The 26967-nt window shown below is 42.0% G+C and overlaps 1 protein-coding gene across 1 annotated transcript in view; it reads left to right on the forward strand.

Annotated features, from left to right (window-relative positions):
* Positions 1 to 26967, forward strand: part of NOX4 (NADPH oxidase 4) — a 112004-nt gene that overhangs the window by 11322 nt on the left and 73715 nt on the right. The window contains exons 5-11 of the mRNA XM_082482344.1: positions 109 to 206; positions 2256 to 2283; positions 5468 to 5540; positions 10052 to 10132; positions 15357 to 15585; positions 17645 to 17809; positions 17958 to 18020. Of these exons, the coding sequence (XP_082338470.1) occupies positions 109 to 206; positions 2256 to 2283; positions 5468 to 5540; positions 10052 to 10132; positions 15357 to 15585; positions 17645 to 17809; positions 17958 to 18020 (737 nt within the window). The remainder of the gene's footprint in view (positions 1 to 108; positions 207 to 2255; positions 2284 to 5467; positions 5541 to 10051; positions 10133 to 15356; positions 15586 to 17644; positions 17810 to 17957; positions 18021 to 26967) is intronic.

The raw sequence follows: 26967 nt of genomic DNA on the forward strand, positions 1-26967 counted from the left end.
CATGCAGGTGATGTGATTATGGTTTGGCATCTGGGTAGCCACTTTACTTCAGGGGAATATCTACCTCTTGTTTACGGATCTCAGCTTTATTCTGTGTTTTTTTTTCAGTCTTACATGTTGCTGCTCATCTGGTGAACGCTCTTAACTTCTCTGAGAACTACAATGAAGACTTTCTGTCACTAAATGCGGCAAACTATCGTGGTGAGGTGAGCCGGCTGTCCTTTTATATTTTGCTTTTTAAGTATATAATTTAAATATGTGATTATTTGTACATCCAATTCCATTGCGTGATCCATCCTATGATCTATACAGTGCTGCTGATTTCGTGCACTGAAAACTCACCATCATGTGGATTGCTGTGAATTTTATTTCTTTCTCTGGACAAAGCATTTCTGAGCACTTTGTGTAGGCCAGCAGGATTCAGGCCTCTGGGTTGTGAGGTGGAGAATGCGGTCGTCTAGTCCTTTCACCTGACACCCCGTTCTGCTTCTCCACAACACGCTTTAACTTTTGGTCAGCCCTGAGTTGGTCAGGCAGTTGGACTAGATGGTCGTTGTAAGTCTCTTCCGACTGAAATAGTCTATTGTGGTCGTCTTCTGCTTCTCTCTGTTCCTGTTTTAGGAAAATACATTCTGCATTTGCAGTATTTAGAATATAGTGCTATGTGACATATACTGAGGATTTGAGGATAGTGAGATCTGAGAGTGATTTTGCATTTTTAAACTGCAGTGGGAACTGGGGTATATATGCTAAGAATGGAATTGGCTATCTGCATGAACTGGGCTGGAAGCTGATTTCCAGTTACGAAATACTTTGTTTGCATGACTTCTGACTGTGCTGCGGATCTCCTGAAGGCGTACCACAGTCCTAGTCCCTCCTCCAGGTGCTCGCTTGTGCGTTTGGCGCTGGAGAGATGTTTGCAGCTTTTAGGAGTAAGACCAGAGTCCAAGGCTCTTTCTTCTTTGGGCTATAATCAAGTTCTCACTTGTTTATATTCGTTCTCGTCTCAAGTCTGCATTTCTTTTCTACCAGCTTCATTAGGAAAGATTTCGAATGACCCTATCCCAGCTGCATCCTTTCCTGGAAAAGGAGAGCTTGACTCAGCCCAGGCTCATAAGGACCAACAACCAAGGTCTTCCACTCCCTGGGTGAATGATCTAATCACCGAGCTATTCTGTGGCAGACAGACATGCCAACACCAACTATTGTGCTGAGGTTCTGGATTGAACTCAAGCGTCTGCATGTGTTAGGAGCGGTCAAACACACTTAACCTCATCAGGAACACCAGCAGGAGCTTGCCTCAGGCAAGAACGTGCCAGCGTGTGCATGGCAGCCTGGAGTAAGCAGCCTTAGGAATTTTGCAATAGGAAATGGAGATAACAACAAGCTTTTAGTAAGCTTTAGTAACTCTGGGGTCAAAATCTCATGGATTTTAGGTGCTCTGGTAGGTAGCTCTTTCAACCTTTGTGCTTGAATTCCACTTAAACGTGTTTTTTAATTGCGGTGTGCAGTCTGGATGCCACTGTCATCTTCTGCGCATGGCTGCGCGCATTTGGATACCGACCAGGTCGGGGAGAGGGATGCTTCATTTTTCCAGTGTGAAAGCTGCTCGTCTCCCCTCACTGCATTTTACTGCAAGTTAAACCAAAAAAAACCAGTTTTCCTCTGCAGTGAAGACAAAACCTCAGGAGGCGTAGGACTCAGCGGGGGTGAGGCAGTTTCCTGTGAGGTTGACATATCCCCCTCTTCCTTTCACATGTGGTGAAGGACACAGGAACATCTGGCCTTGTATTATCAGCTCCTTAGTGTTCAGCCCTGCTTCACCGGAGTCCACTGCAAATCTCTTGGTGATGTAATTGGCTGTAAAATGCTCGCTGCTGATCTTTCATTTAAATTCAAAATCTCTCTCTCTTCTGCTCCCGTCTGTCCTCCCAAAGCTATGAGGTAACCGAGTAAAGTTAGGCTTTCAAATAATAATTAATTGTAAAATTGTCTGGATCCTAATTCTTCATAACAGATCAGAACTGTCTTCATTGAGGGAGTGCAGAGGTTAAAGGTGTGGTTTACGTTGAACCGCAGTCAGTGTAAACTGCTACCAAATGCCAAATACCAAATCCATTCCTGCATCCAGATTTAGGGATTGCTTATGCCAAGGAGCGCATGAGCTTTATGAGCTCCTTATTATTATTACATTATTCATAAGGATATAAAATCGTATAAAATTGACTTTGTTTTCTGGCCTGTCTGTTTTTCAGGACCCGAGGAAACTGCTTTTTGCCACTGGTAAGTCTGTTGCAAAACTGAATGAGAAGGTTTGCTGCTTCTCATCACCACTCTCCAGACAAAACATTTTGATGCGGGGTTTGCATGCTCCATTTGCTGTATCTCAGCTAGGTTGAGTGCTAATATACCCTGGGTTTGCTTATCCAGTAGTCAGGAGGGAGGACTTACATAAGCCGTGTAGTCGGATGAGCAGCATCTTCAAAGCTGTTGTTGTACGGATGAGTCAGTGGAAAATCATCAGTTTCAAACAGGGATTCTGCATAATATTAAAGCCCAACTCCTAAATGATCCAACTTCTAGAAAAAGAAACACAACAAAAAAGCAGTCGTCTTGCATCGGCTGGTTTATTTAAGGGTTGGTTTGACTTCAGAGCCCTCTAAACTGTTACACGGGAGTCAGGCTTCAGCACGTACAAAGAATAAATAAGCAAAGACATTTTTGGTGCAGGCCTTTAGAAGGGAGCAACGTTTGGGTACGGAGGGGCAGGCACAAGGCGGAGCTGTAGTGCTTCACAAGCAGGTAAAGGTCCTTTCTGGGGTCATCTCTCTTTCACTCTTACTTAGATCAAATGCAAAAATCCCCACTTGGCAGCATTTAGGGCAGGGTCCGAAGGAAGCGGTGTGGACAGCAATAAATGGGGTTCTAGACCTGTCGATCCCAAGACGTTTACTAGAAGTGGCAGCCTGTGGGAAAGGGCTTTCCAAAAACCCTAAGCAAGGTTTAGGGCAGTTGAGAGTAGAGGAAGTGAGAAAGTGAAATGGTAGAAGTTGAGGTACAAATTAACTGCTAACTGGAAATAGGTTGGGTGACTGGTGTAGTTAGTGGTGGAAGCTTGATGGAAGGTAGCTGACAGAGGAGGGAGCTAAAGATGGGGAGGGAGAATCAGAACCAGCAGCTAATATTATATTTAATATCTTGGAAAAAGGAGAAGGACTCGGGGTGAAGAATGAGTGTAGAGCCCCCATCAAATATTGTCACAGCTTCTGGGGACATTTTGAGACCTCTCTAGTTGAGCAGAGGATCTGCAAGGTGGAACCCCTTGCATCCTCGGCAGCCAGGAACGTACTGCATTTTCAAAAGTTTGAGCACATTGTTACAAAAAGCAGTGATTCCAAGTCATTTTAAATGTAAAATTACTCAGATCGCTCCCCATTCTAACAGCGGGTGAGTAACATGTATTATTTGTGCTGCGGGAGTGCCCAGACAGGGACAAAGATTTTGCTGCAACGGGAGCTGTACAGATATGCAAGTAAAAGGTCTCTTCCCAAGCAGTTCAGAACTAGATTTATTGGGTGATTTTTTTAACGCGGTGAAGAGAAGGAATAAGGAGTTGGAAGGATTTACAGTGTGACAACTTTTCGGATCAGTCCAGGAAAGAACCTCCTTGCTTAAGGGTGTGAGGCGGGCTCTGGGAAGCACAAGTATTCAAGATGATAGTTGGTAGAGGAAAAGAGAGATAGGGACTGGGAGGAGAGGAAACACTAAAAATACACCGGTGAATCAGGGCAAGGTTGAGTGATGTCCTGTTTGCAGTTTGATGGAGAAGAGAATTGAAGAACGGGATATAACAGGTGATCTATGGCTCGAGTGACAGTGTAGGAAGCGGGATCAAGCGCTGTACTGCAGTTGGATTGGAAGTATTTGTGTCAGAGGGGAGACTGATTGTACACTACCTATCAAATAGATTAAGAAAGAAGAAATGAAGGAGGAGTCAATGGAAAGAATGCACATTTTTCATTGCAGCTGCTTTTAGTTGTAACCTTTCCATGAAGGAGTGAAATTAAAGTTTCTTATGCAGTCCATGGCAAAACTTCCATTGATTGTAGGAGCAGGATTTTTCCTGCAGTTGGTAAAACCGAGGAGGGATTTGAGATGTATCAGATTTGGGGTATCTGACTTTTCAACAACTTTCAAGAAGTTTATAAAGCTCTAAGATTTGAAATTGTCTCTTTATTGCTAAAGAGTCTAAAATCACAATCAATTATTTAAAAAAATTAGCTTGTTCTTATCATTAGGACGCGATCCTGTACGACATCCCGGACCATTAAAATCTGTGGTTTTGCCATTTACGTCCATGAAAGCTGATTGCAACACTTATATTCTGACACTAAACCAGCACTTATTTAGCTTTGTGCTGGCGATTGGCCTGACAGACTGTGTTGAAACCCAAACACGTGGCCTTTAGGGTGACCAGAGACTACGCTTAAAAAGTGTCATTCTTTGAGAAGTGAAAGGTTTTGTTGTAGGGCTTCGTGGATTTTAGGTTCTTAATTCTTAATTCAGGTTCTTAATTCCTGGGATGGCAATTTTGAAGCTAAAAAACTGGTAAGGTAACGATAAAAAAAAAAAAAAGATAAAAAAGGCTCAGAAAAAGTGGTAAATTCGGTTGGGATTTTTCTAATCTATCTTTAGGCTGATGGTTTACTGTACTTTATGGGCAGGTTTCTACTTTAGGATGCGATCAATCATGCTGTAGAAATACTTCTTACTCTCCTTTGACTTCAAAATAGCTGAGGATAGACTAGTTCTGATACAAGTCTGCATTGGAGCAGATGAGTTCGGTCCTTAATGTTTTTAACCTTTCCTTCTCAAGCACCGGCTGTAGATCACTCTCACAGACCTTGCTCTACGGGCAACAATTTCAAGCATGATACAATGCCACGGAGAGTAATTTCAGGCTCTTTCCCATTCCAGGATGTAATGGGTTGGCAAACAATTGTAGCGACAGCTTGCATAGAAATTGATTTCCCTGAAATTCTGGCCCTGGCCAGGTTTTTAATTGTCGTGTTCAACAGAATTTAGGGTTTGGAATAAAAAAAAGAGATATAGAAATTTGTCAGTCTTACAAATAAACAAGTGGACGGGATTTGTCGTTGGTTACCTGCTTAGAGACAAATGTTGTGAGCAAATGAGTACAGGAGCAAAGGCAATAGGAAATCAGTGATGCATGGTGAAATGCAAGGAAAAGGGCAGTTTTCTCTGGGAAGGTGGGAAATAACGCAACGGCTCTTCTTTCCTATCTAGCTTGATACGTGAATTGTCTTCAAGAGATAAATACATGCAGGAGTTTGATTGAATCGTGATTTGTATGTTTAATAACTTCCACTTTCTTCAAAGGTCCCAGGAGAGAGGTGTACCTCTTCACAGTTCAAATATAAGTTATCTTATCTTATGTCTGGTTTAGTTCCAGGTATGACTGGAGTCATTATGGTGTTAGTATTATTCCTAATGTGTACAGCTTCTACGTATGCCATCAGGTAAGATATAATCTGATCATTATGCTGAAAAATGCCATTTAAGTAATCATATTCTCATACTGATTAGAGGGAATGAAGAGTAAATGCAATACGAGGCAAGAAGTATTTAAATGAGTGTTAAAAATGCCAGCTTTCTTGCCCTATTTTTTTTTTTTTTTTACTAGCTTGCAGGTAAATTAGCACACTGAATTTTCTATTCAAAAAATTACAAAACCTGATTAAATTGCCTTCAGAGGAAATTATTGTTTGAGGAATGTGCTCAGCTAAAAATCTAGACCTTTAAAAATTCAAATAGTTCTTTTTTCCTGTTTGTACAGGGAGGCAGTAAACTGAGCATATGGCAAGTTCTGTCCGATGCATAAATTAAGTCCACTGGAAGTAAAATAAGATGATATCTTTATCTTAATTATTTTTACCAATTAATTCTAACATCAAACTAAAAAAACAACAACAACAAAACAGCAATGAAGCAAACCGAAACAGAATTGCGCTACTTAAGTAGAATGTTGCTTTTTTTTAAAGCTCTGCTTCTGGTTGTCAGATACTGTTTGTTTTGTTGTTTTTTTTTTTTTTTAATGTCGATTATAATTTTGAAACAGCAATGCACTGTTGGCTCAGAGTAGCCGCTGGGATTTTTAAAGGTTTGGTCCTCCGCTGGGTTCACATTCTGCACCGACATTATTGAACACTTATTTTAGTACATTTGAGTGACCGGTTCCTCGGAGTATCTAGCCCAATGTTGTGGCCTTTTTAGAGCTTGGATTCCGCAATTGAAGCGTATAAAAAACCCCTTGATTTTTGTAGCAGTCTCTGGTGAATTCAAAGGCTGATTATTTAATACCTCATGTCAATTCCGCAAGCTCTGAAGGACATTTTAATGCCGTATCTTCGAGCATTAATGGTGCTCCACCGATGTGAGCTAGATGTGTGGTTTTGAACTTTGTTGAACTAATCCGTCTTTCCTGAGTAGCAGCATTGTCAGGCGCTGATTCAGGAAAGTAGTTCAGCAAATACTTGGGCATTTTTTGTAGACAAAGTTATTTCCAGGGTTGAGAGCTTTGTGAGGCACAGTAGGCTGGAGGAGCCCAGGGTGAGACTGCTGCACAAGATGTCAGAGGTGGCTGCACGTTACGTAGTCCGCACGGATGGCTCTACTTGCAAAAGAAAGTGGGGTTTGGGAAGACGGAAAAATGAAACAATTACTTCACTCTGCAGCACTGAGCCAGAACAAAGTCCTGTTTTCTCCAAGGCCACGATGAACTAGAAAAAAAGAGCAGCATTTAGCAATGGTTGGGAAACTTAGGGAAATATATGTAGTTGCAAACATATTCTTGGAAATAATAATTCTGCAGTTCATGCAACAAAGGTTTCCATTTTTCCAAGTTACATGCTTCTTATTTCCTTCTTCAAGCACAAGTACTTTCCCATCTTTCTGCCATCCAGCCGGCAGAATGAAAGCCCTTAAGAGATCATTTGCATCTCCTGTTACTCTCCCTCAGGCATACGGCTCAAGCTTGTCTTCCTGGTGTGTTTTCCTAAGGAAACAAGCTTCTCTCTGCATCTTTCTGTCCCTTTTAAATCTCTTTCCCTGGGGATTCTCAGGTGTGTTATGATGGCTAAGCTCACGCTATGGGCTTAGAAAAATTGATTGTGAATGTTCACCGCCTATCAGAAACCGGGCTTTGTAAAAAATGTTTCAGAGACTATTATATTCTCTTAGATTTCAGCCTTAATTCACTCTTGCACACTGCCCTGCTTAATCATTTCTTCTTTTGTATGTTCTTCCTGAAATTTTTCTACGTGTGATTATCCTGCTATTTTTGTGCCTTTACTTGTTCAGGAAACCGTGTGAATAAGTATTAGAAGGATTGAATTAGCTGCTAATGTTTTAAAGAGGGGAAAGTGAGCGTTGTTTGAAAAATTTTTTAAATTTTTGCTGTGTCATACCTGGGAATTAGACCAACATTTTTTTTTTTTTTGTTCAGTAGTTGTTTGGTGGAAGGGTTATGAAGTTATTAGAAAATAAAATAAAACCTATGAATAAATGTTGACATTTCTGCTAACTTTCAAATGAATGTTGTTCAAGAAGTTTTCCGTTGAACGCAATTACTGGTGACTCTGGAAATCACATATTTAAAGGAACATTCAAATATAAGCCGCTCCAATGCCATGCCTTTTTGTAACCAAATAGTCCAGTCTTCAATTTCATCTTCTATCTACCACGTATATCTTCCTTTTCAAAACTAGCCGTAACGGGGTTAAAAATATTTTTCTAAAACTGTGCTGCTTACTGTGTCCCTTTAAAGCACGGCAATATCCCCTTACGTTTCTCAGTAAGTTAACTCTTGCAGGTCTGCACCCGCAAAAGTCTAAAGTGGGTTAACCAAAATGGAAGTTTAATATGCAACTTCATGACAAGTTTTCAGGACTTTGAGTTCTGAAGAAATGCATACATTCTATGAATAATGTCACTTTTGAGCCCTAAGGAGAAGGCAAAGAAAGTAATAAATGTTCTGAAGAACTATAAAAATATATATGTAGCAGTAGGAAGATTATTGAGTGTATTAGGATATTGTATATATCGGTAGGACACACAGTTTAAGAAGGATACAAGTAAGAAACAAAATTATTAAAATGTTGGAAAATATGCTTTGTGGTAAGAGGTTCAAGGATCTCCATCCCTTTAATTTAAGGAGGTGAAGTTGAGAGGACTAAATTACGTTTAGGGGATACATGTGAGGAACCAGGATTTTGTAGTAGAAATATCTGCAGGAATGCTGAAAGAAGAATAAAATTCTGAACTGGCTGGAAGCTGACATTTAGACATACTCAGACAAGAAGTTTACAGTAATTTTAATCAGTAATAATAATTAGCTGTTAAAAACAACCCTCCAGAAGCTGGGATTGACTTTCCATTACTGACATTTTGAAAAATTGGTGCCGTCTGAAAAAAGTGCTCAAGATCCAATAAAAACGAACTCAGTGCAGCTCTTGGTATTGTAGCGAGATACCAAATTAAACCAGAGCTCCGAGACCTGCTTCAGGTCTGGGTGTAAATGTTATTCTCTTTGTGCCTTCTCATTGCGCTTCCATTCCCCACACCGTCATCCTTTACTTTCGTCCTACTGATGTTCACTCCCACAGCTCCTTACGGACCCCGAGTGACTGCATGAAAATGCCTCCCGGGGTGTGGGTAGTTACAAATGGTTTGAGCAGCCTCAAGGAGGAAAAAGCGTTAGCCTGGTGCGGAATGGGGGAAGGACGGCAAGGTGAAGGGGGGGCTTCTGAGCCCCTTGGTGTTGCTGGGTTCCTTAGAACTGCCCTGGCTTGGGTTTCATTTTGGTGGCCCTCAGAATACCAAAATTATTTTTTTTCTGTCTTGAGAAAGAAAACAACCGAGTCCTGTATTGACAGAAACAAATGCAGCGTACGTTTCAGACGTGTTGAAGCAAGGGTAGTTAGCTGTTTATGTAAAAGACTGTAGGAGGGGAAAAAATTCTGAAAGAAGTTAGCTGTGTCGGAGGAGTAGCTTCTTAAGCTATGTACTCAGAGTTAAGGCCTTTTTTTTTTATTGAATAATTGTTTTGCCTTGGAATGGGGGTAGGTTTTTAGGTTTTGGAAGGGACTCCTACCATGCTGTGTAGTGTGAGAAGTATGTTTGTGTGCTATGAAGTAGGATATTTTCTTAACCATCTGGTTGTTGTTGTTTTTTGGTGACTATTTTACTCAAGAAAAAACAAACAGGCTTAACAGAAAACAATTCCAGATGAGTATTTTCTTTGGTCTTGGTTCTTTTTGCATTACCTAACACATTACTGATGAAAGTAAGTCCTCTTTCTCCTTCACCTTTCCTGATCCTCACAGCGGTAATGTTCTTGCTCCTCCCAAGACCATCAGTCCTGGAGCCCCACCATATGTGGCCTCCCACCCTGAAAATTCTCCTAACTGTCCTCTGGTTGCCTCCTTGCTCTAGTTCCCTTTCCTCCTGTATCCCCTTCCACTGCGTACCCTCACAAGTTTCTTTTACCTTTCCCACCAGCCCTTCTGCTGCTGTCTGCGCTACCTGTTTGTATGTCGTTCCAGTAGTGACGCATTAAACAGCACAGCCTTGTATCGGGACAGGGAGAATGGAAGGCAACACTCACTCTAAAGAGGTTGAGTTTTGAGCCTGGAGACTGAAGAACTATTCTAGGTATAAGGATCTGATGGGGACTAAGCAGGATCTATGAAAGCAGTGAAGTCTCCTAATTTTGGAAGAGTTTTTCAGCTAGATCTGTATTCTATGTCCTTCATCTCTCTTTCTCAAATTCTTACTTCTGTGCCAGTCCCTTGTTCTTCTCAACACTTAATTGTGTGCAAGAACAGTGTGCCTGGAGGAATACATACTGGGCTTTGACTATTCTACATGACTACATGGCGTATAATGATGTTGTATGTGCACAGGTCTGCTTTTAATTAGCAGTGATTCCATCTGAGTGAAACAGCATTGAACCATGGTTTATTCTTTTCAGGGTTTCAAACTATGACATCTTCTGGTATACACACAACCTTTTCTTTGTCTTCTATATGCTGCTGATGCTGCACGTCTCTGGGTGAGTAAATGGAAAACACTGTCCTTTTTCTTGAAGCACAACCAGAAAGAGCAGTTCCCTTGATTACTGCCTTTCCCAAACACACTGGTGCACAGTGGGCCAACTTCTTGACAAGAGCTGTTATTGTCAGTTTTTCAACAGGTTATTATTTAAATAATGTTCAGAATGTAGTTTGGAGAATTGTGTGTTACTACAGCCAGCTAGCACAAACTTCTCCACTTCCAAGTTTATTCCTTGTCCATTTTACCAGTTTCTAGTGGGAAATCAAGAAAAACCCCTCTTTTCTACCCCCTCTTACCTGGCTGCTGAGAGGAGGATGAGAAGTAGAGTTGCTCATCCCTTTCTCTTTCCTCTCTACCTTCCATTTGGACTCCTAAGGAGAGCAAAGGAATGGCCTCTCCCTAATTAGCTCTTTCTCATTGCCGTGGTACAAAATATATTAGTTTTCCTTCTTGTTTTCACAAACGTGAGACGAGCGTTCACGTGCCACGAAGCTGATGGTCAGGTCTGTGTCTGGCACAAGCAAGATACCTCTACCGCAAAGAAAAGCAGCTTCCACAAGTTACGCTGTGTGAAAACCTGGTCCGTTAACATCTCTGAAGTTTCCTTTGAGGATGAAGGTGCAGAGGCTGGTGCAGGGAAGGGAAGGTGAATTTGAACGAGGTTTATTTCTCCATGTCACCAAACATCCACTGAAACACGGAGTGCTGGAATGTCTGTGTGACACTGAGCACCGCGGCTGAAAGTAAACAGTGAAAGGTAATTAGGCCTAGCAAGATCCCGGTAGGAATATGTTGTTGAACAAAACAAACGCAGCTTGAGATCTGGTGAATTGAAATAATGAGCTCAAAACAATTGCAATTCCTGGACGCAATTCCAGTTCTCTGTGGTTTTCTATTTTTATTTTTTATTTTTTTTTCTGTGGCATAGCTCTTGTTCATAGCTGGGGAAGATGGATGTAACCTGTTGTCCCCATGCTGGAGCGGGATAAACTTTTGCTAAATTGTTCTTGACAGGTGTTTGTCTAACTTCTTGAAAACATCTGGTGACCGAGATCCTCTAACCTCCCTAGGCAATCAGTTCCAGTGATTGCCTTCGGAGTATTTTTCATGTCCAGTTTAATTCATCTCCTTCATTGTATTATCCGTTGCCCATTGTCTTCCTAACCATGTTGCCACTTCATGAAGGAAGAAGTATATTTGGAGTCGTTTGCAAACCAAGGCTGCAGGAATACGCCACGCGTTTAAACGGGCATCTTCTGGTACACAGCCTCCTTAATATGGAATTGGAAAGTGTGAGTTCAGTGTGAGTCTAAAAAAACTGAGTGTCAGTTAAAAGTGGGAGAAGAATGAGTCATGGAGAGTGGGACTCAGTTCAAATTTAAGATGCCTAAATGTAGGTCTCTACATGTTTTCTAAGTGTCTGTCTCCCATTATAGTCTAATGAGTTCTAATAAATACAATCGATGGAGCCTCAGGAATGCTTTAGCTAACCTGCTGCTACAAAGATCTCATTCAAACGGGCTGCATTGATTTCTGGGCTCCATTGGCGATGTTGATTAGAAGATCTCTTCTGAGAATAAAGGAAGCTTAGACGCACATGCTTAGGAGCCAAGTGACTCCTGCGTGGAGTGACTTAGAGATTTGCAGACACATGGCCAGTTACTCTACAGAGCAAGGCATTCCCTGTGGCTGGGCTGTGCCGGCAGGTTGGGTGAGGATTTACTTGTCTTGGGAGTCCCTCCATTTGAATATTTCCATAGTATTCCTGGATTCTTGTTTTGTTTCAAACTGTTATAGATATGTTCTCGTAGTATCCTCTTCTTCAGGGTCGCCAAGCACTATTCAGCAGTATAAAAAGTGACATGATTCATCTGTTGTATATTATCGGTCTGTTCTTTCATCCCTATCCTAAGGGAGAGGAGAACCTTTCAGGTAATTATCCTTAAAGACTTTTGTTGCTCTTGTACTTCTTGCAACATGACTTTCAAATATTGTAGTGTTATAAGGCCTGGTGCATATCTACATTAATTTATCTATATTTTAAGCCAGTAATAGCAACAACAAAAAATATTTTATGTTAAAACGGAAGCCTGATGTACCAATATAAGGAGCTGTAAAACATATGAAACATTTAGAGCCCAATCCTCAGCTGATTCAAATTTGGTATTACTGTGGAGTTAAGTGGGTTATGCTGGTTCATCGGAGCTGAGAATAAAAGTAACTAGTGTTACCCAAGGATTTATCTTCCAAAGGCTGAAAATTCTTAAGATTCCACCCACATGTTGACCTTTAAGGAGACCCCCTCAAGCAACTCACCTTGAGTTGAGCAGCAGAAGATGGATGAGGAGATAGGAGCAGTGTAGTTCCCTATAAAAACATTAAGAACCTTTGACCTCCAGCTTATTATCGTAAAAATCTCAAGAAATAGTGATAGATATTTTCCAGCTCTAGGCAGAAGTGAATGTTGTCTCTGTTTTGGGGGTGGAAAATTGTTTTCAGAGTCTGATGTATGTCCATGCAAATAGACTGCATGCTGTGTTGCTCAGCCAGTAGTACACTTTCATATGTCTTCCCCTTTTTGTCTCTCCCGGTTTTGTTTGCTGAAGATGTCTGTCTCCTACTGTCTCCTATGACATCCACATATTGATTTTTATGTATTCAAGTGTTGTACCGAATAAATATGTGAGGATATGTCTTAGGCTCCTTAAGAGTTGTGCAGAACTCAACCTTTCTGGGGACCGATCTGGAGTGTGTAAGATGACTTGCCTTTCCTTGACAGCTTCAGAAATGGGAGTCATCGCACCTGCTGTTAACAGGCAGCTTTGTCAGCCCAGTTTGCCACTCAGTTAGCATGTTTGTAATAGTTTAAGCAAACGAGAGATCACTGGAGGGGATGGTCATGTTTGCAGTTCAGCTATTCATGTCTCAAGGGGAACTCTGAATCCTCTTTTGGGTTGTTCTGAGAACAGAGGAGCCGTGAGAGCAGCTGGCAGGCATGTACACAAGGTTGATTGAAAAAATATCGCATGTGCTGTGACTTCCAGCTAAATCCGTGAGGCACCATAATATTATGGAGCTGGGAACTAGCGTAATGCTCGGGGTATCTGTCACTTTGCAAATATGCGACGACCAACAGTGATGCCAGATGCAAGCGATAGGCATGGCTGGGCAAGGAATACCGACAGAAGCATGGGTGTAGGCACAAGGACACTTCCCAGGTGATTCTGCCAGGGTTGGATGTGGAGTTTAGAGTGAGCGGGTTTAACTTCCAAGCTGTACGTTATTCACTGGACCATGCGGGAAGCTTGTTACTAGCTGTCAGGACTGCATTTCAGTAGGGAAGATTGCCAGTGGGCTGTCAGAACCCATTTAAGTTGGGAATATAGCAGGTATTCTACTTCTGTCTCTTCTCGTGAATTAAACTCTGTCACTGCTGCTGCTGTATGTCTATGTTAGGGAGAGGAGGGAGGAGCATATATCCTTATGTTTGATGGTATACTTGAGATGAACCTTCACCACATGGTCTGGTGCTCAGAGGGCACGTCTCACCAGACATTGTGTCAGTGTGCCTTAGTTTCCACCCAGCATCATCCTACACAGCTGTCATTTAGCCCTCTGTTTTTTAAAATATTTCTCGTTGTGATTTTACTGTCATCAAATCCGGATTTGGAGGCAAGTAGCGTTCTGAGGAACTTTATTACTAGTATTATTGGTTCTTCCCCATTTTCAATAATTCATTCATGTGTTGAGATATCCCAGTGTCTCAGGTTTCCACTTCTTTCTTCATAGTTTCTAGCTGCAGCTGCTAAGTTCTCACTTCGTTTTGCTATAATCATAGAATCATAGAATTGTTTAGGTTGGAAAAGACCTTTAAGATCATCGAGTCCAACCGTAAACCTAGCACTGCCAAGTCCACCACTAAACCATGTCCCTCAGCACCACATCCACACATCTTTTAAATACCTCCAGGGATGGTGACTAAACCCCTTCCCCGTGCAGCCTGTTCCAGTGCTTGACAACCCTTTCAGTGAAGAAATTTTTGCTAATATCCAATCTAAACCTCCACTGGTGTAACTTGAGGTTGTTTCCTCTCATCCTGTCACTTGTTACTCGGTAGAAGGGACAGACCACCACCTCGCTACACCCTCCTTTCAGGTAGTTGTAGGGAGCGATAAGGTCTCCCCTCAGCCTCCTTTTCTCCAGGCTAAACAACCCCAGTTCCCTCAGTCGCTCCTCAGAAGACTTGTGCTGTAGACCCCTCATGTTCCAGCACCTCAGTGTCCTTCTTGTAGTGGGGGGGCCCAAAACTGAACACAGTACTTGAGGTGGGGCCTCACCAGTGCCTAGTACAGGGGGATGATCACTGCCCCAGTCCTGCTGGCCACACTATTCCTGATACAGGCCAGGATGCTGTTGGCCTTCTTGGCCACCTGGGCACACTGCTGGCTCATATTCAGTCCACCAACACCCCCAGGTTCTTTTCTGCCGGGCAGCTTTCCAGCCGCTCCTCCCCGATCCTGTAGCGCTGCATGGGGTTGTTGTGACCCAAGTGCAGGACCTTGGCCTTGTTGAACCTCATACCATTGGCCTCGGGCCATCGAGCATAAATTTAACTTTAGCTTAAAAACACAATCATAGACCCCACAAAATAATTTGCGAGAAAGGTTCCTTGGCTATCATGCAGGACTTTCTTTTTTCCTTTTATCTATTTCACAATATGTTTTTTGTTATTATACCGTTGGAGCAAATTATACCATTGTGTGTGCAAACCTGATAAACACCAAATAGTAGGAACATTCCTGCAATTTATGATTTGGCAACTTAGGCCACTTCTGCTACAGATTGCCTCAAAAAAATGGGGCTTGCTGACTGTAGGGAGGATGAGTGAAAACAGCCTGGGTGTGATTGAACTGGAAATGTGATTATTTAATTTTTTTTCCAAGGCTCCCACTATATCTTCCCTCTTTCAAGCAGTATTAAGCTTGAGGCTGTTCAGTGCGGGAGTGCCAAGTGAGTTGGAAAAGTTAAACCTTGCCTCTAGTGACAGAGGGCTCTATTGTTGCAAAGCTTCGATCTCACTGAAAGTCCTGAAAGCCAACAGAATAAAAATTCTTACAGAAGATGAGCATCGTGACTGCTTCCTAAAACCCTCTCTGAATTAAGATAAGTTTCTTGGTTTTGACTGTTACTTCAGTGTCTTTTCTATTTTTATTTTCCTGTAGGGGGGTGCTCAAGTACCAGACCAACTTAGAGGAACACCCTCCTGGTTGCTTTAATCCTAACAAAACGCTCCGAGAGAATGTGACGTTGCCAAAGGCTTTTGAAGAGTCGTTTCCTGACTATACTACTGAGCCTTTCCCAGAGGACTTATCACTACCAGAACCCTTTGTACAAAATAACTTTATGAGAATTTGTTCTGAGGAACCCAAGTTCCAGTCACACTTCCCAGAGGTCTGTATGATCCGACGTTTCAGGTATTACAAGCCATGCCAAGTCTTTCAGTCAGCCATAACCACTAATTATTCCTTTTCCAGACCAGATGTTTTAATAATGGAAAATATTATTAAAAGCTTTTCAGGCATTCAAAGATTTGGTGGGGAAAAAAACAATCTGTATTAAACCTTGAACTGCATTACAATGTGGTGCATAGAATAGGGTGGAAAAATGTCAAGAGATTGGTTGTAATGTTCTTTTTTGTATGACACGCTAAGAGATGTATTGGTCTTGCTATAACTGTGACTTTAAATTACAGCTTAGCACTTCAGAGCAAACATTTATATAACGTATTTATAAGGTCCCTTTGTAAGCATTGTGTGGCAGTAGTTAATTGAAATAATCAAACTCCATTTGTTCTCCTTTACGCTGCGGATGGAAGTCCTAATACTCATTTCTGGGTTGCAGTTGGTTGTGGTTTGGCTTTGTGTAGCCTGTTGTTTGCAGACAGGCTTGTTTTATGGGCGGCCTGGGTAAATGAGCGTGACGGCAGTGGGGATAGAAAAGCCTTTTCTTTTTCTGTTTTCAGTTTTCCTTTTGTTTCTTTGTGTTTTGTGAAAGCAGCTTTTTCTTCATCCGTTTTTTCCCTTTTCTTTTGAGAAAAGATGAGCTGGGCTGTGTTGGCAAGTAGCCTGAGGAAGTTTGGGAACACGGACTTCACAAGTCCAAGGCCCACCATTCAAGGTGGTTCTATAACAGACCTTACAGGAGTTTCTTATTTTTTATTATTGTAATTGTTTTCTGTGGAACACGTATGTCCCTTTCTACCTACAGTGGGAACCCATTTTACTCTGGAGCATGTAATCATAATAAGAAAGAGTCAATTCCACATTGAAGTCTTCCAACCAAGTTCTTTGGATTTGTAGTCTGTTGTGGTAACACTCCTGAATTACAAGCATCAATGTATATCTGGCTCCATGTGACCCGCCGGACATCAAACTTTGGGGCATTCTTTGGGGCTTAAGATGTCTACTTTAGAGCCATTTATGGGAAAACAAGAGCCATGAAAAGAAATGGCCACTCAGTGTTCTCCTGGCAGCTCGTAACTTTATTTTAGGATTTTTTTGGATTTGGAAGTGTTTTATGCACTTAAAGATACTGAGTTTTAAAAAAAAGAAGAAAAAAAAAAAGCCTTAGGTCTTGTGAGCTACTGAAGTTTTTCAACTCTGCTAGTTGCAAGAGATGCTGGCGTGTAACTCTAAAAATTGAATTGGGAAGATGGATGAGGGTGGAGGGCACTTCAGTGCCACGGCTGGAATGACTGAGCAGATGTGGACTCAGTGGTTAGCTCTGCCATGAGTTGTTAGTAATTGACTCTTAGCGTGGGATTTAGCTGAGCAGCTGCAAATGTCTCCATCTGAGGGAGTCACCCAGGGCTCTGTGTAATCACTGCAGAGAAATGGGCATTTCCAGAGCATTATTAGTCTAGCATACACGTCTTCCACAGGGGCAAATGAATTGTGATTCAAAAGTGCCCATTTCTCTCCCCTGTCTATGATTTTACACTAGCTTAATATAAGCATAAATTCTATAGCACAAGAATTGCGTCTTTCTTAGTCTTTGGCTTGTACCTGAGATGATTAAAAGAAGGTAATAGTCAAATAATATTGCAAGCCAGAAAGTGTTTTTCCATAAAGGTTAACCTGTTTTGTAGTACTCTGGTCTGTTAGATTTTGAAACAGCGTATGGGCTGTGTCCTTCACTGCTGAAACCAGTTGCAATCTAACTACACAAAACCAGCGTAACATGGTTGCAAATGAGGTCATTAGCATTTTGTTCCTGATGAGTTTTATGATTGAAAGCGTTTGTGCTTGTGGATGATGCTGCCGGTTAGACTGATTAAGCCTCCATAACGTGCTTGGATTGCTGCATGTAGAGAGATGTGGAGGTTACTCGTGGCCAAAACACTGTTCCACAATAGATGTGAGAGGAGGTTCTGCAAGCACTCACGTAGTTTTGAAATTAGACAACTTAAAATTAAAAGTCCTTGAGGTAACACAGTTTTGTTCTCCCGTAGACCTGGTTTTGGATTTCTGGACCATTGTGCTTGTACTGTGTGGAAAGGCTGTACCGCTACATCCGCAGCAATAAACCGGTCACAGTAACTTCAGTGATAAGCCATCCCTCCAACGTCCTTGAAGTAAGGATGGTGAAAGACGACTTTAAAGCGAGGCCTGGTCAGGTGAGTTAATGTGCCCCTGAGAAATCAGTGCCGTTCCTGTAGCCTTGTCTATAGGGGTGACTTTCACTTTGTATGCACTAACCCATCACCCAATGTTTTGAACATGTCTTTGTGGTCATTTGATTTTCTCTGGCTGATTTGGTTTCAGTATGTTATTCTGCACTGTCCAAGAGTGTCCGCACTGGAAAGCCACCCATTCACCCTTACGATGGTAAGAAATACAATTTCTTTTTCTGTACTTTCCCTTCTGTTTATATTTGGTAAGCAAATGGTCTTTATTGCCTTCAAGGTGAAAATTCCCTCCAGAAGAGCTCATGTTTCATTTATGAGGGTACCAATGAATATGAAATGGGATGATTATTATGTATGACAGTACTCAATACATATTTAATTTTCTCCACTGTTGAGAAAATGATAATAGGAACTTTTTTCAAAGTCTACCATAAGTGAAAAACACAAATAAATAAAGAAATAAAGTCCATGTGGTTTTGATCATTGTTTCATAAAAGAGATTTCAGCCGTTTTTGTAGACCTTAACGCAGAATGAGCACAAATTGTAATGAATTTTCTGTCATCTTTGGTATTCAATGAAAATACATTCCTGCAACTGCCTTTTCCAAAGTTAGAAAAACATCAAGTTTAAAAAAGAAGTTTCTAAAATAGCCTTCTGCTTTATTTTTATATTAAGAGATATATCGATGACTTAAAGTGATATACCAGTGAAGTCATACAACAGTGGGATTATGACTTACTCAGCTCAATTTATCTAGAATGGGAACTGGAGCCCCTGGAGACAGACTGGAATAAAGTGAAATTGTATATAAACATATCTGAAGTTCTCCAGGAGTGAGCAGTGGGAGATGCTGCCAGAAAATCCCTGTACAGCACAGGCTATGTTGTTTCAAAAAGCAGAGTCTAAGGTTGAATATTAGTGGCAGCCTTTTTCTTCCAAAGGGAATAATTTAGGATTGCCTGAAACTGATATTCTTCTTCAAGAAGACCATGGAGATAAATTTTCACGTTTGATTCTTTTCTTTGGGCTGATAACTGATACTTTATCTCCACTGAATTGTACCTAGTGCTGTGGAAGAGCTGACATGTCCTAATGTTACTTGAGATTCAGAGGGCACAACCAGGTCCTGTCCACTCCCACCTCTTTGGTTTTGTGGGGTGTTTATTATTTATTTATTTATTTATTTATTTATTTAGCTCTCTGTATGCTGAGCTGTCAGGCAGGTAGTGTCACAGGGGAACCCACACTAAATTCCATCCAAAATAAATTTTGTGCTGTAAATCTGGGAGTGAATCTCACTTAAAGGAAGCTGCCTCTGTACAGCTTGATGGAGCGATATTGGCACTTGCATAGCCTGATTCTTGCGGTTTTCCTGGCTATTCACTTAACCGATAGAAAGCAGTGTTATCTATCTGTTGTTAACTCCAGTATGCAGTTTTTAAGGCTTTCCTCTGTATAATGCGTGAAGACAACTAGTTTGCAATGCTGAAAAATGGTGTACGTTGCAATACTGATGGAAAAGTAGCTGGTTTTTTTAGTGCAGAATGTTTCAATCGGTATTTATTTATATTACTTATTAGTTTAGTGATCAGAACAGAGTTTAGCGTAAGTCTCAAACTGCTCTTTACACCCGTTTGGCCCTAACATAGCTATATTTAATAGTTACACCTGTTCTGTACCAGTGGACATATCCTATTTAAACATTAATCTCGAAGCATTGTGTTCTTGATTTCTGACTGCCCATCTCAGTGGAAATTAAAATAATGGTAATAATTAGATCACTAGTAGTAATTGCACAGCTTGGAAACTATGGGACTGTTACGAAGTTTTACTCTTCTACTGCTAAGACAATGGATCATGTGATTCTAATTTCCAAAAATAGTGTAATCGAAGGCTATTAGGCCTGGTTCAGTAGTCTTTTCTCTGGCAAAACTTCCTATTTGTTATGATCAGAGTTTTTATCAGAAAAGAGACTGCTGACATGGACCTACTGGGTTAGATCACAGGATGAAGTTTAATAGGATGTTTTATGAAGTCAGATTCTTTGTATGAGGTAAGGATTTCATGCAGTATTTAAAATGACACACTATAATAATGCAAGTAATGAAAAATGATTTTTGCACAAAAACTTCTAGATCTAGGAGCTATGGGAAATAGATCTCTTGTTATGAGTGAGTTCTCTTAGTGAATATAAATAACTCATATTCAGATAATGTGCAGTATATTTCAGATATATAAGTCGGGTTGATAAATTACAGTTTGTGTAATTTTGACGGTCACATATTCAATATGTAACGTTAGAACTAGCAATTCCCACTCATGCACAATGCATTACATTTTAAGTATGTAATACTAGACCAGGCAATCTCTGTTCATGCTCAATGCTTTACACTTTAAAGTGCAGTGATATCCTTCAGCATAACAGCATATCCTTCAAGATGGCATACGTGTTTTTAACTATTACAAGATACGAAGTTACCACTGAGTTACTGAGCTTCATCTTTATTGCCACAAACATATTTCGGTAGAACATCAGCTATGCCGGAGAAATGCTGTTATTGGGTAAATGGCTGTTTTACAGCATAATGAGGATTTGGAATGTCTAGGTTTATGACCATCTTTTTGCCCAGCCTAGGCAGGGGACAGTCATTTCCACATGTCTTTCTAGGTCATAGAATATGCCTTGGGCTGCCGTCCTGTTTAGAAAGTTGTTTTTTTTTCCTGTTGTTTAGTACAGAGCCAGACATGCGACTGTGCTTATAGAGTGTGTAGGCAATAGCTTAACTCAGTATTTTTTCTGCTCCCATCTGACCTACTTGTAGTTACCAAGCAAGCTGGAACACTACGGCCGCTTCTTTTGTCAGATGACGATAATCCCTGGGTTATTTTTGAAGAAGGTAGATTTAGATTAGATATTAGGAAGAAATTTTTCACTCTGAGGGTGGTGAGGCACTGGTACAGGTTGCCCAAGGAAGTTGTGGTTGCCCCATCCCTGGAGGTGTCCAAGGCCAGGCTGGATGGGGCTTTGAGCAACCTGGGCTGGTGGGAGGTGTCCCTGCCCATGGCAGAGGGGTTGGGACTGGATGATCTTTAAGGTCCCTTCCAACCTAAACCATTCTATGATTCTGTGATTTTTCTAGGCTGGTGTAGGAGCGTGGGGCTCGGAGCCACAGCAAGAGCAGCATGAGGGGCACGTGGGGCTTTGGATGCTGGAAGGGCAGTGCAGCCATGGCTGCGGCAGAGTTAGGGGAAAGGCTGCAGCCTTCTTCCCGGTGCTCTTGTCCTGCTTAGGCTCTGTGTGATGTCCTGTCTAAGCTGATGAAACATCTCACTGTGACCGGAGTATGCTTAAAAGACAAGACGTGGCCGGTCCAGGCATATCTTTATACTCTTAGCGAGGACTGTAAGCAAAAGCGCAAAGGAAGGGGTGAGTCAGTGTGAAGGAGTCATGCAGATATTTTACTAGTCCCTTCCCTTTTCGAGGTTGTGTAATATTTACAGTTTAGCTCAGTTTCTTACATAACGCCGGGGTGGAGGAACACAGTGGGAGGCTGTGGAAAGGGCCTGAACCCACTCCCGTTGCACCCTGGCAAAGCTCCCCCCTGTTTCGCTCGGAGCCGGAGGGAGCTCTGAGTGGTAACCAAGTGAGCATAAAGAGGTAAGCATCCTTCAGAAACGTGAGCACTGGCGGTTATTTTCTTTTCCCTGTTGTCGATTGAAAGCGTTCTTCCCCATGCTGATGGAAGGAAAGATCAGAAGCCATTGGTGCAAAACGCACGTGGGAATTTAGAGAGAAGCAAAATCTGTGTTGCTCTGAACTCAGAGCTGCCAGTCTCACTTCTTTGCTAACCTGTGACCTGGCTCTGCTGTCAAAGGCTTCATGTTACAGGATCACAGAGTGGTTGATACTGAAAGGGACCTCTGGAAAAATTCCTATCCAACCCTCCTGCTCAAACAGGGCTACCTAGAGCCTGTAGCCCAGGACCGTGTCCAGATGGCTTTTGAGTATCCCTAAGGATGGAGACTCAACAAGGTCCCTAGGCAGCCTGTTTCAGTGCTCGGTCACCCTCACAGCAAAAAAGTGTTTCCTTATGTTCAGAGGGAACCTCTTGTGTTTCAGTTTCTGCCCATCGCCTCTGTTCCTGCTGCTGGGAACCACTGAAAAGAGTCTGACTCCATCCTCTTGGCACCCTCCCTTTAGGTATTTATAGACATTGATAAGGTCCCCTTAAGCCTTCTCTTCTCCAGGCTGAACAGACCCAGCTCTCTCAGCCTTTCCTCATAGGAGAGATGCTCCAGACTTTTAATTGTCTTTATGGCCCTTTGTTGGACTCTCCCCAGTATGTCCATGTCTCTCTTGTACTAAGGAACCCAGAACTGGGCACAGCACTCCAGGTGTGGCCTCAGCAGCGCTGAGTAAAGGGGAGGCATCACCTCCCTCGGCCTGCTGGCAACGTCACTTGTACACACTGAGGTTCAGGCACTTGGAGATCCCAGTTTTCTCTCATGATGGATGTGGAAGCCAGCGTTTTTAAACTCCATTTTTGAAGTGTGCTTCCACTGTTTTTTATTCACTAGTGTGACTTTGTGTTCACTTGTGTGACTCCTTGACTTTGTTACCCACTGGAAAGTCTGGGAGTGGTAATGAAGGGATTCCTGCAAGTGACCTGCCGGCCATTGCTGGGTAGTTCATAGTGGGCTTCTAGCTTCATATCGTCTTCATTGCTCCATCATCTTTGATTTCACTTTGACAAAATGCTTTCTTTTTAACGTGTTTTACTGTGCTTCTTTCACTGGTTTCTATACACAACTGTACACAACTGTTACTATGCTGTGTAAAACAGTGTGAGTAACATTTTCAGTCCTGTACTCTCTTGTGTCCAGTTTACTTATTTCAGATAGGGTATCATTCCATCTTACAGTTGAGCCTGAGCAGAATACAGTCAGCTCCAATATATTTTGATCTGTAGTGGAGAGAAATATTGTGTGTGAATAAGTATTTTAGTTGAGCGTTTGTAAAGGGACAAATGATTTTTGTGTGTTTCTACTTGATGAACTTTTTAAAGGAGATTTGTCTTTCAGACCAAGTGCACAATGTGGTCTGGAGATCAGATTCCAAAGAAACATCGGAAATCTTCTCTTTAGTACTCTGCTTCCTAAGACTGACCTTTCTTTACAATTCTGTGGAAGCAAGTGTGGAACTCATCTGCTGTGGAATAGTTTAAATGTCATTGTCTATCGCAATCTTTAAAGCCCTTGGAAAAGAAAGCCAGCACCAGCAATAGTAGTATTTTTCTAGTCATGAGGATGGTTCTTCATTACAGTTCATATATCCAAAGCATTACTTCCACTTTCTTTAGTATACAAAGCCCCATACCTTATCAAAACCAAGAAAAAAAAAAAAGGTTATGGAGATTCTTCCATCCTTTTTTTTTTTTTTTTTTTTTTTTTACATTTTGGAAAGTATTTGTTTCCTCTAACTTCGTTATGGTTGCTCTTCATTTTAATTTGTATGAACCAGAAGAGACTCAGGCGTGCAGTTTATGGCAGCATTGGCTTTATTTCCATCTCCATCTTACATTTTCCACTTAGTATTGAGTTCCCTCTCTTTCCAGACACTTAACCACACCACTATTTGCAGCAGCATGAAGCCATAGTACTGACCATTTATGGCTGTGCACTTCCTTTTCTTTTGCTAATGAATGAATTCAGAACTAGGTTCCTGTTTATAATGTGTATTAGTGTCTTACAAGAGAAGTCAATTTTTCTGCTATGTTTTTGGAATGTCTTTCATTGGCACGAAGTGATTGGCAGTAAGCCTCGTGGAAATAGCTTTGTGTTTTGCAGATGTTAAGTTCTTCAGAAGATGTGCTTGGTCCTTTCATGTGGTCTCTGCTGAATCTACTACAGTCAGTGCAAGCCGTAAACTCCCACAAGCTGCCGTTTAGACAGCTTGGCTACCAAAAGCCTGGTGTCCACTCCCAGCACCTCATAAAGCTCAGTAACCTTGTTGTTTTAGTAGTGTTGATTTGCTTGTGGCAAAAGAAGGTAGGAAGCAATTACATCATTTCTTATGGAACTTAGATTGTGACAGACCTTGAAATAAGGACAACACCAAGAGGTGGATTCTTCTAAATTTGGAGATGGCTCAGATCTGAGGTTTGGTGAAAACTTCTGCTCTGCAACAAACATCCACAAATGCAGGATCAAATAACGTGTTATTTCAAATTAGTGACAGTTTTGGTTGTCACTAGCTGCTGTCATGCCCCCGTTTCGCCTCTGAACTGGAATCTATGTTTCACAAAGATAGGAGCTACTGTTCTGCCATTGTGGTGTGAATTCAGAGGTCACTTAAAGTGCTGGCTGAACAGCTTAAAGTTTAAAATCCTTCCTTCTGGTGCATGCAAGGAATAGTGCAAACTGTTCAAAACTGTTCTTTCAGTGAGTACCGTCTCTAAACTACAAGTACCACCTCTGAGGAGAAAAGAAAATTAGTCCCAATTGTACATGCAGTAGTCAGTGGAGTCTTTCATGAAAACTTCTTTACTGCTGCCTTTTTGCAGTGGTGGCTATGGAGGAAAGCATAGCCGGTGCTGTGGTGATTGAGTGAGTCAGTTTGCAGCATCTCCTTTGCTAAAGTTGAACTGTTGATGGAAAGGCTTCATTAAGTTTTGTTTTATGGCAACAACAGAGATCTGCTATTTGGAATAGTAATATTATTTTTTTTCAGCTAAAATGTTGGCTGTCGAGGGATTGTCCTCTTTCATTTCTGACAATCGTGTGTGTGTTTAATAAATTATTTTTTCAGGTATTTTGATACTTCACCATAACAAGATCATAGAATCATAGGGTTGGAAGGGACCTCTGGAGATCATCTAGTCCAACCCCCCTGCCAGAGCAGGGACACCTTAGAGCAGGTTGCACAGGAATGCATCCAGGCAGGTTTTGAATGTCTCCAGAGATGGAGACTCCACCACCTCCCTGGGCAGCCTGTTCCAGTGCTCTGCCACACTCAAGGTAAAGAAGTTCCTCCTCATGTTTAGGTGGAACTTACTATACTCAAGTTTGTGCCCGTTACCTCTTGTCCTGTCACTGGGCACCACTGAAAAGAGCCTGGCCCCATCCTCCTGGCACCCACCCTTTAAGTATTTATAAGCATTGATCAGGTCCCCCCTCAACCATCTTTTTTCCAGACTAAAGAGACCCAATTCCCTCAGTCTTTCTTCATAAGAGAGGTGTTCCAGTCCCCTAATTATCTCGGTAGCCCTTTGCTGGACCCTGTCCAGCAGTTCCCTGTCCTTCTTGAACTGGGGAGCCCAGAACTGGACACAGTACTCCAGGTGCGGCCTCACCAGGGCAGAGTAGAGGATGATCTCCCTTGACCTGCTGGCCACACTCTTCTTGATGCACCCCAGGATGCCATTGGCCTTCTTGGCCACCAGGGCACATTGCTGGCTCATGGTCATCCTGTTGTCCACCAGGACTCCCAGATATCTGAAGTATTAATTTAGCACCCAAGACATGAGGCGTCAGGGTTTTATGCATTGTATGTAGACACTGAGACAACACCTCCTTGAGACTGGCACTCTTGTTGTGCAAAACAATGGAGAGTGCTTTTGTCTAATCCATACTTCTCTAATACGAGGGTGAGAGACTCTTCCAAAGAGACCTTCAGGAGAGGAGTGAAACCTTAAATTCTCTGAATCACATTATTGCATTGACCAGAGAAGGTGCTAGAGTTAGTCCCTGAGAATCCCCCCCTCAGGTGCTGTGGGTGCTGGAGAGGAGAGATGCTTTAGGAGATTCTGGGAACTGAATTCTGCACTCTGTAGTTCTTGTCCAGTGATTTCAGTGACCCAATCACAATTCCTTTCTTCATTGAAGTCACTCAGGCAAATAATCTCAAATTTCTCTGAGATTTGGGACATCATTTTGTTGGAAGTGATGAAACAATAAATCTTAGCCCACTAAGCTCATGCTCTTCAGGCAGAGAAAAAGCATTGCCTGGTCTGTATAGGTCAACCTTCACTGACATGACTTTATGTAGAGGTTTCACTCCTTTCTCCACCATTCCTCCTGACCCAGCACCTTTGGCAGGTTGCCCCTTCCCTTCCTGCAGTTCCCCTTTTAAGCATCCTGAATCCCTTTTGGAAACAATTAAAAAGCCACCTGTTATTAAAATAAAAGGCTTAATGTGAAGATGTTAATCTGTATTGTAAGAAGTTGACTCTCAGTGTAGAAAAAGTGCTACCTCTTCTGCTCCTCTGAACAGTGCAACCTTAAATTTTTTGGATAAATGTCTTTGTACTTTACTCATCTCTCTAAAGCTATCCAGGACCTCATTTGTCATTCCAAGAAATGTATATCCCGAGCCTCTTGTCTTTTCAGATTAATACTGGTTTAGCATAGAAGTTGTCCTTCAGTGACTTTTTTTTTTTAATTAACACATACATCTATCCGAAGATACTCTTGTTGATACCCAGACACAGGTAATTTGTATAAACTCTTGTTGAGCTTTCTCTGCCTCTCTGCTTAAGATGTACTCCGCATAGCCACTGATTAGTAGCTTCATGAGATAGAATTAATAGAGGCAGATGGCACGGAAGTGGCACATAAAAAACAAAAAAATAAAATCAAAAGAAAGGACCTAAAGCAAAGATCCCAGCCTTCACACTCCGGGACTTTATTCCCCAGGGCTCGGTATTGAGGCCAGTTCTGTTTAATATCTTTATCAACGACCTGGACGAGGGTATTGAATGCGCCCTCAGGAAGTTTGCAGACAACACCAAGTTGGGTGGGAGTGTTGATCTGCTTGAGGGCGGGATGACTTTGCAGAGGGATCTGGACAGGCTGGACCGATGGCCCAAGGCCAATGGTATGAGGTTCAACAAGGCCAAGTGCCAGGTCCTGCACTTGGGTCACAACAACCCCATGCAGCGCTACAGGCTTGGGGAAGAGTGGCTGGAAAGCTGCCCGGCAGAAAAGGACCTGGAGGGGTACTGGTCAACAGCCAGCTGAATATGAGCCAGCAGTATGCCCAGGTGGCCAAGAAAGCCAATGGCATCCTGGCCTGTATCAGAAATAGTGTGGCCAGCAGGACTAGGGAAGTGATCGACCCCCTGTACTTGGCACTGGTGGGGTCCCA

Source organism: Vanellus vanellus, assembly GCF_965231255.1.
Source record: "Vanellus vanellus genome assembly, chromosome: 1".
Taxonomy (NCBI): domain Eukaryota; kingdom Metazoa; phylum Chordata; class Aves; order Charadriiformes; family Charadriidae; genus Vanellus; species Vanellus vanellus.